Source organism: Chiloscyllium punctatum, chromosome 7 (assembly GCF_047496795.1).
Source record: "Chiloscyllium punctatum isolate Juve2018m chromosome 7, sChiPun1.3, whole genome shotgun sequence".
NCBI lineage: Eukaryota > Metazoa > Chordata > Chondrichthyes > Orectolobiformes > Hemiscylliidae > Chiloscyllium > Chiloscyllium punctatum.
Window position 1 is genome coordinate 86,657,895 of NC_092745.1, and position 16,111 is coordinate 86,674,005.

A 16,111-nucleotide genomic window follows, 5' to 3' on the forward strand; every position below is an offset into this window, starting at 1 on the left:
TATGGAATGAGCTGCCAGAGGAAGTGATAGAGATTGGTACAATTACAACATTTAGAAGGCATGTCGATGGTTTATGAATAGGTTTGGTTTAGAGAGATATTGGCCAAATGCTGGTAAATGGGATTAGATTAATTTAGGATATCTGGTCAGCATGGATGAGTTGGACTGAAGGGTCTGTTTTCATGGTGTATATTTCTATGACTCTACGAGAAAAGCCTAATTAATATTATTATTGTAAAAGAAACTTTAGGTTCAAGTGGGCATATCATGATAAAACTTTACATTATATTTGCAAGTGAGGTAGTTCAATTGAAGTCAGGGAGTTAAGCTTGAACACATACAATTATGGCAGATTCCGCCAATACATTAAAAGGTATGATGGTACATGGACAGTTTATAGGTGTGGTGACCTTCTGGTTAAACCACAAATTGTGTCTCTCACTCTCTAATGAGAGAGCAGCACTATGGTCTGGTAGGACTATGACAGCTTTACCTTTTCACCTTACAGCAACTTTCAAAGTACAGCCCCCCCAACTCCCCCCAAAAAAGCAGTCAACAGAGCTAACAAAGGAAATTATGATTTGTATAAGATAAAAAGAAGAGAGCCTATAAAATTGCCAAAAGTAGTAATAAACCTGGTAATTGAGAGGATTTCAGAATAGAGCATGAGTATCAAAACCTGATAAAGGAAGAATGAAATATGTATTTTTGTTTTTATTTGTATCTTAGATGGTGAGTGTCACTGACATCCCTAACTGCCCTTGAACTGATTGACTGTTTAGGCCACTTCAGAAGGCAGTTAAGAGTCAAAAAAGAATTTTCTGTGGGTCTGGAGTCACATGGAGGTAAGACTGGGTAAGAATATTTCTATAAGGAATATTAGTGAACCAGAAAGATTTTTATAACAGAATCACAGAATTACATGTTACAGATGGAGGCCTTTTTACAGGCATTGGCTCTTCAAGAAAGTATCATTACCCAGTGCCAATCTCCTACTTTATCCCCATCCCCTTGCACATTATTCTTATCTAAATAATCATCCAATGCCTCAATTTAATCTGTGTCCACCACACTTCCAGGCAGCACATTCAATATATTAACTGCTTACTTCACCCTTGCTTTTACAGATCACTCTGTTCTTGTTCCTTTTATAAGCAGGAACAATTTCTATCTGTTCTATCCAACCCCACTAATGATTTTGAAAACCTCTATCATATCTCCCCTCAGTGTACTTCGCTCCAATGAGAATAGACCCAGCTTCTTCGATTGTTCCTCATAACTAAAGTTTCCCTTTTATGAAATCATTCTTGTAAACTATTTCATTCTCTCTACTGCATTCACATCTTTGCTAAAATATAGCACCCAGAACTCCAGCTGAGGTCTACCAAGTGTTTTGTACAAGCTCAATCACCTCTTTTATCTTTTACTGTATGTTTTTATTAATAAAGCAGAGGATAATGTATGCTTTACTTGATGGTCTCTGAATCTGTCCTGCCACAATCAATGATCTGTGCACATACACAGGCAAAAGCGAGGACTGGAGATGCTGGAGATTAGATTCGAGAGTGTGATGTTAGAAAAGCACAGCAGGTCAGGCAGCATCCGAGGAGCAGGAAAATTGATGTTTCAGGCAAAAGCCCTTCATCATCCAAGTGCTTCTGCTCTTGCATTCCCCTCAGAATTGTACTCACTATTTTATATTAGCTTTCAATCGTCTTCTCACCAAATTGTATCACCTCTTTGCATTGAACCTCATCTGCCACCTATCTGTCCACTATACAAATTAGTCTATGTCCTTCTAGATTTCTGCACCGTCCTCACAATTTGCAATTCTTCCAAGTTTTGTATCATCTGCACACTTAGAAATTGCCCCCTGCACATCTAGATCATAAATATATATGAGGGAAAGCAAGGGTCACAATGCCAACCCCTGGGCAACTTACTCCAGGCCACAAATATCGATTTACCATTATCTCTGTCTCCTATCACTCAGCAAATTTTGCTTCTACTGTCCCTTTAAGTGACCTATAACTATCTTCACAAAACGTTTGTATGGCACTGTATAAAATGCCTTCAGTACTGCTACATTCATCAAGTCTTCAAACCCTTCAAAAAACTCCAGCAAGTTAGGCAAACACAGTTTCCCCTTTGGAAATCTATGTGGACTCTTCCTATAATCAACACACCTTTTCCAAGTGATTACTAATTCTATCCTGAAAAATTGTTCCTCGTACCTTCCCCACCACCGAAGTTGAACCAACTGGTCTGTAATTACTGGTTTCATCTTTACAATCTTTCTTGAAGAAGGCCATATGTTTGCAATTTTTCAGTCTTCTCACATGGCCCCCAGGTCTATGTAAGACTGAAATACTGCTCTGACAATCTTTGTTCTCACTTACTTCAAAATCCTTTGATGCATCTCATCTGGACCTGGTGCCTTGAGAGCTTTAAGCACCAACAGCCTAACCAACACTTCTGCCCTGTCAATCTTGAACAGTTCTGGTGACTGAGTTCCCTCCTCTATCATCATGACCTGGGTAGCTTTTCTCTCTTTGCAATAAAGACAGATGCAAAGTATCCATTTAGCACTTCCACCATGCCAGCTGCCTCCATGTGGAAAAATACAGCTGTAGGAACTTCTTTTGCATGCAATCCAGGAATACTTGCCCGTTGCTCCCCTGAAAACTATAACCCAACAGTCTATGTTGGGTAATTGAAATCCCCATTATAACTACTCCATAATGTTTGTGTCTGTATATTCTCTGCAGATTTGTTCTTAAACGTTCTTTCCATGAGTTGCTGGTGCATAGACTGCACCTAGCAATGTAATTGGCCTCTTGTTCTTCCTTAGTTTTAGTAAAATTGATTCTGTGCTTTGACTCTGAGACATTCTTTTTCCAGCACTGCCTTCCTTAACCAATACTGCTCCCCCTCCACTTTGCTGTCTTTTCTGAATACCTTCTACCCAGGAATATTGAACACCCAGTCATGACCTTCTTTGAGCTAGGTCTCTGTTATCATCCCAGTATCAAAATTCTATGGTCATCTGCACCTGTAACTCCCCAATCTTATTTACTGTACTCCATGCATTCATATATGTGCACAGTGAACTTGATTTAGACTTTTTTTTTCTTACTTTGACTTCCCCAACTAATTTGCTCGTGCCAATTGTATCTCTTAGGTATATTCTGAACTCTGATTTTCCCTTCTACTATACTTCCTTTGTTTCCAGACCTCTCACAAATTGCTTTGAAGTCTTCCCAGTTGAAAATGTTATCTGGTTGCCATTCAGATACAAGCTTTTTCATTAGGCTAGCATTTTTTAAAGTTTCAGATTTAATTGGAGGAATTTTGTATTGGTAAGAATGCATTTGTTGGTGAAATTAATGGAACTGAAGGGTATTAAGTCCCTGAGATCTGTTGTTCTACAGCCCATAGTGTTGCAAGAGGTAGCTATGGAAATAGAGTGCATTGGTGCTCATCTTTCAGAATTCTACATGTGAATGATCCCTGCAGTTTGGAATACATTAAATGTCACCCCACTATTTAAAAAGGGTGAGAAAACAGGGAACAATAGACCCGTCAGTCTTACATCATTAGTAGGGAAAATATGAAACTATGTTTGAATAATAATGATCTGATTGGGCATAGTCAGTTTGGATTTGTGATTGCGAAATTGTATTTGGTGAATACAAATATGATCTTATTGAGTGGATTCATAAAGGGATATTTGTAGACGTAGTATGTTTGGACTTTTAGAAGACTTTTAATAATGCCCCCTCAGGAGGTTGGTTTACAAAATGAAAGTACACGGGATCAGAGGGAATGCAGTGGCATAGATTAATTTGAGTTAAGGATTTACTAAAAGGCAGAAAACAGAGGAGGCATGTATGGGTCATTCTCACGATGACAGGTCATTTTAAGATCATGACATGTGGCCCTAGCTTTTCGCAATGTATAGCAATAATTTGATGAGTCCAAATGTAATATTTTCAAGTTCATGGATCACACAAAACTAACTGGGAACGTATGCTGTGTGGAAGATGGAAAGTGCCTTCAAGATGATTTGGATAGACTTGGAGAGGATCAAGATTATGATAGGTGTGGACAGGAAGACTTTGGCAGGAAGACCAGATATATAGAGTATTTCTTAAATGATATGATATTAAAAAGTCACTGAATGCTAACATGCAGATGCAGCAGGCAAATAGACAGGCTAATGGAATAATAGCATTTCGCGTAAGAGGATTTGAGTGCAGTGATAACGTCTTGCTTTAATTGTATAGAGCCTCGGTTGTCTGGTGTTTTGGTTAGTTTTGGTCTTCTTGACTGAAGAAGGATATTATCATCATAAAGGGAGTGCAATAAATTTTCACCAGATGGTGGTATTGTTCAATGAAGGGAAACTGCACCTATATTTTAAGTTACAAAGACTGATATATGATGTCCGTCAATCTTACAAAATATTGTAAGTGATGGACAGAGTAGCTGCAGGTAGATGTTTCACCTAGGTGGGGTTTATAACCAGGGGTTTATAATTGGTTTATAACCAATTTAGAAGTAAGAGAGATGCTACTCAGGACAAAGATGAGCATTTTTTTCTTTCCTTACAAGAATATGAGTCTATGGAATCACCTACCCCAGAGGTGTAACTCAATCATTAAGTATGTTTAGAGAGTGACTGATTTCTGTATACCAATGATGCAAAGGAATTTGGAAATAGTATGGGGAAAAGGCATTGTAATGGATAGTTATGCCTGTACTGAATGGTGGAGTAGCCTTCACTGGCTGATGTTTTATGTATCCCAAAAACACATGATGCTGAGTACCAAGAACACTGTGTCTAACTATAGAGGAGTGATATGTATTAAGCATTTACTTTTTTCAATATAACAGAAAATCTCAATAGATTTCTTTTCAAGCTTATGAAATTTTAGGTATAACATGATAATATTGTTTAGTACAGATAATAATATTTGTAATTTAAGGAATCTTTATGAAAATTAGTGTAGTAAGATGTGAAAAAGCAGCCAAGTCTGGTGTTTCCTATAATTGTTACCTTCTATCCCAAGGTGGCAGTATAAGCTGCATTTTAAGGCCTCTCAATTGCAGCCAGCACATATAATCTGAGATTTCACTAGGAGACAACTATTAAATTATAATGATTTATTGACTCTTTATATTATCCTTTTTTTCAAAATTTCACAATTGTGTGGCAAGCACAGCCAAGTGAAAATTGTAAACAAAATAATTCTATTTCAGGTTTGGTACGCTCCTACATTCATTTGATTAATGCAAACTATGGCCTTATTTACATGAATGTGTGAAACTCATAACTTATCGTTCCACCTGAAATAAATCACTCTGCTTAAAATCACATATTTCCCGAATTAGATCAAAAATGCCATTTACATTTTCTTTTACGAGATAAAAAAGATTAGCATTAAATATCTCCACAGATGTTGGGACCCCGTAACTGCTATGTGGTTTCTTGCAAATAACATTAGGTGCTGCTTTAGGCAACATTTTCAAACCTATTTTAGTTTTATTTCCATATGTTGGGCCAAATTTCTCCAAATGGAACAATCTTCCAGTGGTTGAATTCTGGCTAAATGGAGAGGTGAGAAAAACTACAACGACCCAACAAGTCATTGCGAAACACCTCCATGTAAGTAGGGCCATGGATAGATAGCTAAAATAAAATAAGATACTGTAATGAGCTTCTGTACTGGTTTTCTACAAGAATATAAAATGTTTAAATCAGTAATAATAATTATTAATAAACATATTAATTCAAATTTACAAGATCCTGCCTTTAAAACCTCACTATGGAGTCAATCCATTTCTTTTCACCATCTTGTCTTTGCAAAATTTTGACTTGGTTACTGCAATTACTCTAATACATATTCCAAATTATTACAATACAGCATTACATTACACTAAAAAAATAATATTTCTGAAAAAAATAACATTAATAGAATCTTTTACAGCAGTGTGCTGAGAAAGGTGTCAAGTATGTTACAAAAATGCCAAAACAGATGACAAAAATAAAATATTTTGCTTCTGTAATAACTTAATGTGTACCAATTTATTCATAACCCATTTTCTGTTTGGTGTGCACACAGATGTGTTCTTTTCCATAAGATCAGTTTACAATTGTAGGTAACATTCAAAAAAAAATTTATCAATGGAAAAAGTGCAGGGACTCATCTCCAAAGAAGCCATTGGAACAGAAAGGCAATGGGCTCTCTCATCAACAAAAAAAAAATCAGAAACTGATCTGGAACAGCCTTAAGTTTGTAAAGCTCCCAAATCATATTGGCATTACACCTCCTTTCCTCTCAACAGTCTTTGACGTTAAGTTCAGAATTGGTGTTAAATACCATCAAGGAGGACATAGAAGTTCTGTAATAGCACTTTAGTAATAACTTGGTCTAGATGGCTGATCAACCACAGGATATCAAACCAGTGGATGCTCACAATGCATTTTTGTGACTAAGGAAGACAAATTGATGTGCAATCATCTTTTTCTGAAATCCAAATTGTGCTGACTTTCCCAGCAGAGCCAGGCATTGCAGGGACCTTGATCCAGTTGTGGTAGCAACTTTTTAGTACTTCATGTAGGTTGACCTTTTTTCATTGTGTGATCTTTGATGGAGAGTTTTGGCAGACTATTACAATCAGTGAGGCATCACAGTTGAGAAAATTCTTGTCTTACTCGTTGGAACACCTACACATTAGGTGTCCGGCATGTACTAAGGAAGCAGAAAGTACCTTAAGAATGAGGTAATCTCACTTAAGCTAAAATGCAAAAAGCAAGATACTGAATGATGAAGTACAAAATATGACAGAGCAGAAAGGAGAATTAATGAAGGTTGAATAGATGGTGTCCATGTGAGTGCACATGCCGCAGTCATATATACCAGTGCTAATAGTCAGGTGATCTGCATCGCAGAACAAAGAATATCATTGGTGATTTCAATCCAAAGAGTTCAGTATAGTCAGGCCGTAATCTTTATTGGGACATCTCTAACTTTGACGTAATAATCCCATATCACAGACTAATTACTGTCTTTGCAAAATTGTATCATAGTAATTCAACATCTGCAGCAGCGCTTGTTCCAAATTTTGTTTTGAGCTTTTGAGGAAATAGCCTATTTCAGCTCAATTTGATCTATTTTAGTTCATCGCAGAGAGTTTCCCTGGGTCTAGGCAGTTAATCTGCCATCACTTACAACAAATGATGCACCTTCTACACAGAAAATATTTTTATGATCTAACATGGCAGTGAAATGGAACATGGCTTTGACAGAAAATGAAAATTCAGTTCTAAATCAATTCACAAAAAGATCTCCTTTCAACACTCCCACGATTACTACAAGTAATGATGAATCTTGAGCATTAGCAATGGACTTCAAGTGATGGTTATCAGATGTACTTATCAACTGAAAGAAATGTCTGTAAGAAAAGTGCCACCATAAAGAAGAAAGAGAACAACCTTTGAATTCTGGAGATGTTTGAAACCATACAGACTGATGGAATGCACTAACTATTCAGTGTATTCCAAGAGCCCGAAACAGATATGATTTCATTGTGATGAAACTGAATCTTGTAAATATATCGTAAGTTGCAAAAGCAAATCTTCAGTGCATAATATCTGCTGGCTAGTTGTGTTATTTAAATTTCACTAGTGGGAAAATTTTATGTTTGCCACCACTTTCTCCTCTATCCAATCTCTCATGCAAACTGAGGCATTTTCTGAGGAGAGTTCCAGGCTACTGTTGGAATTGTATGAAAGCAAATTATTGCCAGTGCTGGAAATTTGAAATAAACATGGAAAATCCAGGAGAAACTCAGCATTCTAAGGTCTGCAAGATAAAGAACGAGAGTTAATAGTTGAAATCTGACATGAAGTTGAGCTATTAAACCATTGTACGGATTCAATAGAACTCTTGTTACTTTTATAAAACCCAAATATCTACCCGAAAATAAAAGATCAATTCCGTAAGGGCAGGACTGAGCAGAAAAGTTCATGAAGACACCCTGAACCCCCACACTGATGGCCTCAGGCAGAATCAGTTTGCCTAGCAAGGATAGATGACATAGATCGGGCTCTGGTTGCCAACATGCCCACGCAGGGGCTGCTAGCCAATCCAGAGCTGGCAGATGATCCCATCTCTGGAGTTGCAGGGAGCATTTCTGGTCTTGGCCTTGGCCTGGTGGAGGAACCAAGCACTACAAGTGGTGCTAGGGTGTGGACACTCAGCAATCACAGGGCCTGTTGCTTTAAACATCAGATTCTATATTCCCTTCACTCATCCTAAAAATCCTGATTAGATTATGGTACATTCCCAAAGGAGCCAACTGCTTTCCAGTACCTCATGCAAAAGCCTACATTTCACTTATCAGTTTAAACAATAACAAAAACATCAGCACCGAGGAGTCCATAAGAACTCTCCAGCAGGTTCAAAGATAATCATCAGCAACTCCAGTCATTTTTAATATCTCTGTCTCCTGGTGTTGAGGCCACTTGTGTTGTTATTGCCATCTCAGCCAAGATCAGCTCAGACGTCAAACCTGGGGGATCATATTATTCTGTTATTACGAAGTGTCAGCAGACCCAAAACATCAACTGGTTTCTCTGCACAGATGCTGCCAGACCTGCTGAGCTTTTCCAGCAACTCCAGTTTTTATTTCTGATTTACAGCATCTGTTCCTTCGGTTTTTGCAATATTATTCTGCACAGCTTTGTATCACATCAGGTGATGTATGTACCCTTGAAAGTGTCAGAGTCACTGGATTATATGAGTTTTAGCTTTGCTTAGTGGTAGGTAGCATTCTTGAGTGAGGCCCTCAAAGGTTCAAGTTCCACTGCAGACTTGACCATGCAATATAGGCTGATGCTTCAATGTAATATTAAAGTATAAACTATTGAGGAAATATAATATTGCTCAGTATTATCTTTTTGATGACATGTTAAAGACCCTATCTGACTCTTCATATGGTTATTGAAGATATTATTTAAATAACTTGGGAGTCTTTATGGTGTTCTTGATGCATTGAGCATTCGAGTATCAACATCAAAACAGATTAATTCAGTGATGTTTGCGAACCTCTTCTTGCTGCAGATTGGCTGATGTGATTTCCTGAATAACAAATAGTGATTATATTTGATGTGTAATTCATGGACTGTGAAGGATATTCAGATACCTCAAGGCCATCAAAAGTGCTATATACAAATAAGTTCTTTCTCAACGAGCTTAAACTTACTATGAATCCAAACTTGTTTGCATGTGTTTTCTTCTCCTATCTTCATGCAAACATCTCTTCCCTTTGAAGAATAATGGTGAAATGATGGAAAGATTCACAGACTGATCAAACTTTTAAACTGCATCATGAAGGCTTCTCCCACAGCCAAGATGTCCTTGTGGGTATTTGTATCTCTGAACTAGAAGCTCCAGGTTCAACTACTGCCCCAAAAGACATCTGTGCTAGTATGTATAATCTTCAATGTAGGTTTAACTCAGTAAATATGAATTAACTTTTTTTAACCACTATGGTTGCAGAGGCATGAAATGATATATAATGTGGGTGCCCAGATGTAGTGATTTTAATCTTTAATAGACTGGATGAGGCAGACGCTTCTGTAATATCAGCTTTGTTATCTCAGTAAGAGTATAGGTCATCATTTAGATGTGGGACATGCTTATTTATAAGGTTCAGATGTGAGACTTACTAACCACAGTTCTGCAGGAAAGCATCCCATTCTTCTTTATGAATCACTGCTTTAAAAAGAATGAACAGGACCAGACATCTTGCAGATATCTTCAGATCTGCAGGATAAACTGAACATTAGCTGAATCGTTAAAGGCATTAAAGTGGGACTCAGAAGGAATTTTCAGCTAATACATTTCTGAACAAATAAATATAACCAAAAAGTTGACAATTGTGAGAATATGAACCTTCCTTGAACAGACTAAATTATAACTTTTTAGAGCTCTGGACTTTTCATTTGTTTTGGAGTCATATACGTATCAAAAAAATTAACTTTGACGGGGAATAAATATACATTATTTGAACATATAGACTTTCAGAAGTAAATTTACAATGTCCCATAGCATCATGGGAAAATATCCTTCTACAAAAAGAAGATGCTGTCACCATATGGCTGTTTGAGCTTCTGAGTCTCATTTTAGTTTCTCCTGCATCATCACAATGAACATGATAGTTCTGATGCAAACAAGTCTTGTGAGGTCCACCAAGCTGAGGGCACAGGCACTTCCTATATTTAATGACAAAAAGCTCCATCAGCTAACACCAGAAATTCCTTTAAAGGGTTTTTCTATTAAAGTCATGGGTTAACATTGCATGTGCAGAGGGTCAGGAAGGCCACAGTAGACTCCAGATTAAACAGACTACCCCCCCAAGGAGCACAGTTGCTGATGAAGTTGTGGCCACTGAGGCAGTGTTGAAAGTGGGACGTTGCTCCTTTTGATGTGAACGTTCATGCGCAGGTTCCACTGTGATGTAACCATTGATAATTCTGATATTGGATGGCGTGACTGTTGTGCTGAAAAAAATGAAAAAGAAACATCAGGCACCTAGGAAGTAAGCATCACAACTGAAACAATGTCTGTAAGAAAAGTGCCACCATAAAGAAGAAAGAGAACAACCTTTGAATTCTGGAGATGTTTGAAACTCTACAGACTGATGGAATGCACTAAATATTCAGTGTATTCAGTGCATCACCACAATAATGACATCTTTAAATAACTCACATTACCGATACAATTGAGAAATTTGACATGAAATATCAGTTTGTCGAATATATCAAATAAATAAATTCATTAAAATAAAAGAATACTTCACATAAAATATGTTGTGTTGAAGTGGCAGGGAAGTCTTCCTAATATCCTGTAACCCTCCTCTCAGGTGTGTGTGGTTGCTAGGATCATGGGAAATTGAAGCATGAGTAGACTCTCAAGCCTGCTTCATCTTTCAACTAGATGATGGCTCACTTTTGACCTCATCGCTTTTTCCTGCACTCTTGATATCTTTAAGATCTGGAAATCTTGAAGTCTCTGCATTGAATATGCTAAATGATTGAGCTTCCGTAACCCTATGGGCAGAGCATTCCAAGATTCTTCCTCACCACAGTCCTAAATAGCCAATCCCATATGTTGTGATTCTGATTCCTTGGGTGCTGTCATTCTTAGCCAGGGGAAATGTCCTTCTACCATCTGGCCTGTTGAGCCCTATTAGAATATTTGCATGTTTCACTGAGATCAACTTTCATTCTTCAAGACTCTTACATGTCCTGTCTCCTCAAAGAACAATTCTGCCATTCCAGGAGTTAATCTGGAGAACTTTTATTGGGCACTTTCTATGACAAATATACTCTTCCTTGAGTCAGGAGATCAAAACTACACAGTATGCTAGCTATGGACTCATTAACACACTATACAATTGCAACAAGTCCCCTTTACCTGTTGATCAAATCCTCTTGCACTAAAGGCCAATATACCATTAGGTTCCTAATTGCTTGCTGCACCTACTTGTTCAGCTTTCAAGGCTTCATGAACAAGAGCGGCTACATGTTTGCAAAGCAAAGTATGAAAATAAAGTACATCAGATTGTGTTCGGACAGATAACCGAAAATACTGTCAAAGAGTTAGGTTTTGAAGAGTCTTAAAGAAGGAAAGCAAAATCTAGGCGTGCAGGGACTGAATTCCAGAGTGTGGGGCCTAAGCAACTGCAAGTACAGTAACAAGTGGTGGAGTGAATAAAATTAGGAACGCTCATGAGCTTAGAATTAGATAAATGAGACTATTTCAGATGGTTGTGAGAGATGGAGGAGATTACAGAGAGGAAGAAGTAATGTAAGGTATTCAATTTTGGAGATCATAAGGAACAAGAAATCACAATTTAGAGTAAAAATACATTCACAGTGACTGGAAGAGATTACGGTCTCGGGGAAAGGCTCATGAAGGGATATGAAAACAAGAATAAAAATGTTGAAACTAAGGCTTTGATCAGGAATCTGTGTTGGTCAATAACATGGGATAACAGGTGAAAATACAGGTATGATTTAAGACATTCACAGCAAAGTTTTGGATGATTTCCAGTTTACAGAGGGAAACTGTCAGTTCTGCATTGGAATAGTCACAAGGTAATGAATGGGAGAATTCATTACATTTGAGAGCTGAAGAATTCAATCTTAGACTGTTGCGACAGAGACGGATGGAGTTTTGAGTGGGGAACCATAAACAATGTTTAAGCAATATTAAAATTGGATGGAACTTATTCTCATCCAGTACTGGATGTATGAAATTGCTGATGTTTGAAATTAGTAACAGCACAGGATTTGAGAGGGGTATTGAGATAGAACTGAGTGTCAAGAGACTATATGCAAGACTCCTAGTGTGCTTTCAGACTATTGTTGTGGGACAATATTGAAGCAAAATAGGAGACCATGGATAGATCCATAGGAATACCAGAAGTAACAGTGTCAGAGCAGGAAGAAAGCACAGTGCTGGAGAAACACAGCAGGTCTGGCAGCATCTGTTCGGAGAAAAACAAAGTTGACATTTTGAATCCAATGACGTTCTGACATATCAACAGATGCTGTCAGACCTGCTGTGTTTTTCCAGCACTCGCTCTTGTAGGTTTCCAGAATCTGCAGGTCTTTGTGTTTATTACAAGAAGAGAACACACCTTTTTTTTATTGATTCATGGGACATGGGCATTCCTCACCTTGGCCAGAATTTATTGCCCATCTCCAACTGCCTTTGAGAAGCTGGTAGTATGCTGTCTTTTATTTACTATAGATAGACTCACAATGCTGGTGGAGAGGGAATTTTCCAGGATTTTGACCCAGCACCCTATGGAATGGTGATATATTTCAAACTCAGGATGATGAGTGGCTTGGAGGGGAATTTGCACATGGCAGTGTTACCAAGTATCTGCTGGAAGGTGATGGATGTGGGTTTGGAAGGTGCTGTCCAAAGAGTCTTGGTGAATCTATGCAGTGCATCTTGGCTGGTACACACTGTTGCTACTGTATGTTGGTGATGAAATGAGTAAATATTTGTGGATGAGGTGCTAGTCAAGTGAGCTGTTTTGTCCTGATGGTGTCAAGCTTTGAGTGCTATTGGAGTTGCACTTATCCAGGCAAGTCGGGTGTATTTCATCACATTCCTAGTACATAGTAAATAGGGTCTGGGAGTCAGGAAGTGAGTTACTTGCTATAGGTTACCTAAACCCTAATTTGATCTTGTATTTACATGGCTAGACCAGTTTAGCTTTTGATCAATGGTAACTCCCAGGATGTTGATAGTGGAGGATTCAACTGATGAAACAGCATTGAATGTCAAGGGGAAATATTTAGATTTTCTTTTGTTAGAGACGGTCATTGCCTAGCATGAATTGCATTTGCTAATGTTTAGTCCGAATATGGATTTTGTCCAGGTCTTACTGCATGGAGTGCTTCAATATCTGAGAAGTTGCAAGGTGCCAAACATTTGAAATCATCAGCACACATGCTGATCGCTATATTTGTAATGGATTGAAGGCCACTGGTGAAGCGATTGAAGGTAGCTGGGCCCAGGACACTACTCTGAGGAGATGCTGACTGACCGTCTGGCTTTGGAGATCTTGCCCATCACCCTTAGATTCTGCATTCTATCTTCATGTTAATTAAGGGGAGTAAGGGCTGTCTAAATTGCAAAGGGTGACAGCTACCCTGTTCCTGTTTCCCATTTCCAGAGGAAGAACATCAGGTCAGTACCTTTCACGGCTTTGGAGATGCCGAGGCTGTTGACTGGTGTAGTTTTGTTCTTTTTGGTAAACCATTCACTGCAAATGAAGCTTCCTAAAATGACAGTATCTACTATACTGTGAATAAAACATGAGAGGGATGTTTTCAGAACATAATCAGAAAGGGAGACCCAAATTTGTGGGACCATTTTGATCATTTCTACATTCACCCAAATGTGCTTCCAATCTAATCAGAAAGCATAAAGATTTGCATAGAAGACCTAAATCAGTGTAAAGACTGCTGTCTAAGGAAAGAGCTGACCTCACACCAAAGATCGTATAAAACTTAACTCTCTAATCAGCATTAATACTTGTTAGGTACAACATGCTAAGATGGAAGATTTTCAATTTTACGTATAATTTCTACCGACGACATAAAAGGGCATTCGAAGGAACAGAAAATACTGAGCAGGCTCCAATGAGAATAAGTAAAATGTAATTGCTAACACTAATGGCAATAAAACAGTAGACAAATGATTATTTGTGACTGTATCTAAAATTCTGGGCTTTATTATTGATATGTCTTGAACCAGTATACTAGCAAGAAATCTGCAGGAAGGATTTTTAGACAAAGCTTTTGTGTTTGGACGTTAGGATTAATACTTGAACATAAAAGAACAAGGAAATACAAATGTGGTATAGTTATTTTGTGCCTGAGTTTCCTTGATCATTTTTATCTAATGCTCCAATAGATATTCAGGAAATCCCATGAGTTTTTTTTTATTATGATATGGCCTGAAGGAGATGTCTAAAATGTTACGAAATTGAAAAAGTTTATAGATAGCTGTATTTTATTGTTCTATTTGCTTCATTATTATATCTTTGAACATTTAAATTAATAAACAACCTTACTCTTGTTCATGATACCAATTTGTTACTCAGTTCTGCTATTGGAATAAATGGTGAATCTAATGCGCCATTTAATTTTAAAAAAAAATTCCTTCCTTTATTAACAACACACTTAGAGATGAGTTTGCTCATATAACAATTTGCCAATATCAGAATTGTAGTTTTTGAATCAACAGTTAGGTTGATCAACCTGCAATGGGTAAGTCAGCAAAATGCCCTAAAAAAAGTAGGACACAAATTATGGACTGGTATCTCAGATCTTGCCTGCCATAGACATCCTCCTGCCTCCTATTCAATTCTTTATCTATTTTGGGGAATACATCTCCTGATCCCTGGCACAGTTAGATTATGCCAGCTCATCATAAAATCTTACACAAGGATTCCACCAAAGATACGAAATAGTAAATTTAACAGACAGTAGAAAGGACACACTTTTTTTAAAGACTATCATATGGTATGAATCACTTTAACTGCTCTATATTAGCAAGTATTTCATTTGATAAGAAAAAAAAGAGAAAGTTGAAGGAGACATGCCTCTAATGTGAAACAGATTTTCACCTTAAAAAAATCTTAACATCATATATCAGATTGATAGAATGGGCTTTTCATGTTTTCGATCAGTGACAAAATAGTCTCAGTTCTACTACAACAGTATAGTTACTTTAGGTGCCAGCACACACTTGAGTTTTGCTTAACATTATGTTTTAACCAGTGAGTATTTCTAAAGCATTTTATAAAACCAGTCCTTTTATTCCAGGGCCTCTTCCAGATCTAGAATCTGTGTGTTCAGGAAATAATGTTCATTCTGCTTAGTATTATATGTTTACATTTCAAGGATGGATCTATTACTCACACTACATACCATTATATCATGAGTAATATTAGGCCTCCTGTATGGAACAGATTAATGTCTCTTAACTCTTGCGTACATACAGACAATCAGAAAGGTTTATGTTTTTTGCTGACACATGAAAAACAGAAATGACAATTTGAACAACATTTTCCTATTCCACACAAGTCCCACATGAGCAGTGATATAGTGGTTATGCTTTTGAAATAGTAATCCAGAGAATGTGAGTTTGTTGAATCTTCCATGGCAGCTTGAGACTTTGACAGAAAGTCTGGGTAGGTTTTAATAAACTGGTATCAATAAAATGGTTAATGATGAAGCAACAAATACAGAGGAACCTTGGTCATCTGAATGAGATGGATGGGCAGTATTTTGTTTGGTTAATTGATTATTGGGATAACCGATTCAATGCCTCTCCACTGGGACTTGAAATTTTCTGAAGTTTCCTTTTTCCTCGCTCTGCCTGCATTTCTCCCTCGCTCTGTCTTAGGGCTTGTTTCTGAACAGACACACACTTGTGTGTAAGCGGCCTGCAGCATTGCAGAAGCCTCTCCCGCCTCTGCTCCACTCCAATGGATTGACAGAGTGAGCACTTGC

General features: G+C 37.7%; 1 protein-coding gene across 1 annotated transcript in view; it reads right to left on the bottom strand.

The window, feature by feature from the left end:
- Positions 1-5,179: 5,179 nt before the first annotated feature.
- The window catches only part of LOC140479895 (metalloprotease TIKI2-like), a 418,380-nt gene continuing 407,448 nt past the window's right edge, over positions 5,180-16,111 (bottom strand). The window contains exon 7 of the mRNA XM_072574253.1: positions 5,180-10,570. Within this exon, the coding sequence (XP_072430354.1) occupies positions 10,381-10,570 (190 nt within the window). The 3' untranslated portion in view covers positions 5,180-10,380. The remainder of the gene's footprint in view (positions 10,571-16,111) is intronic.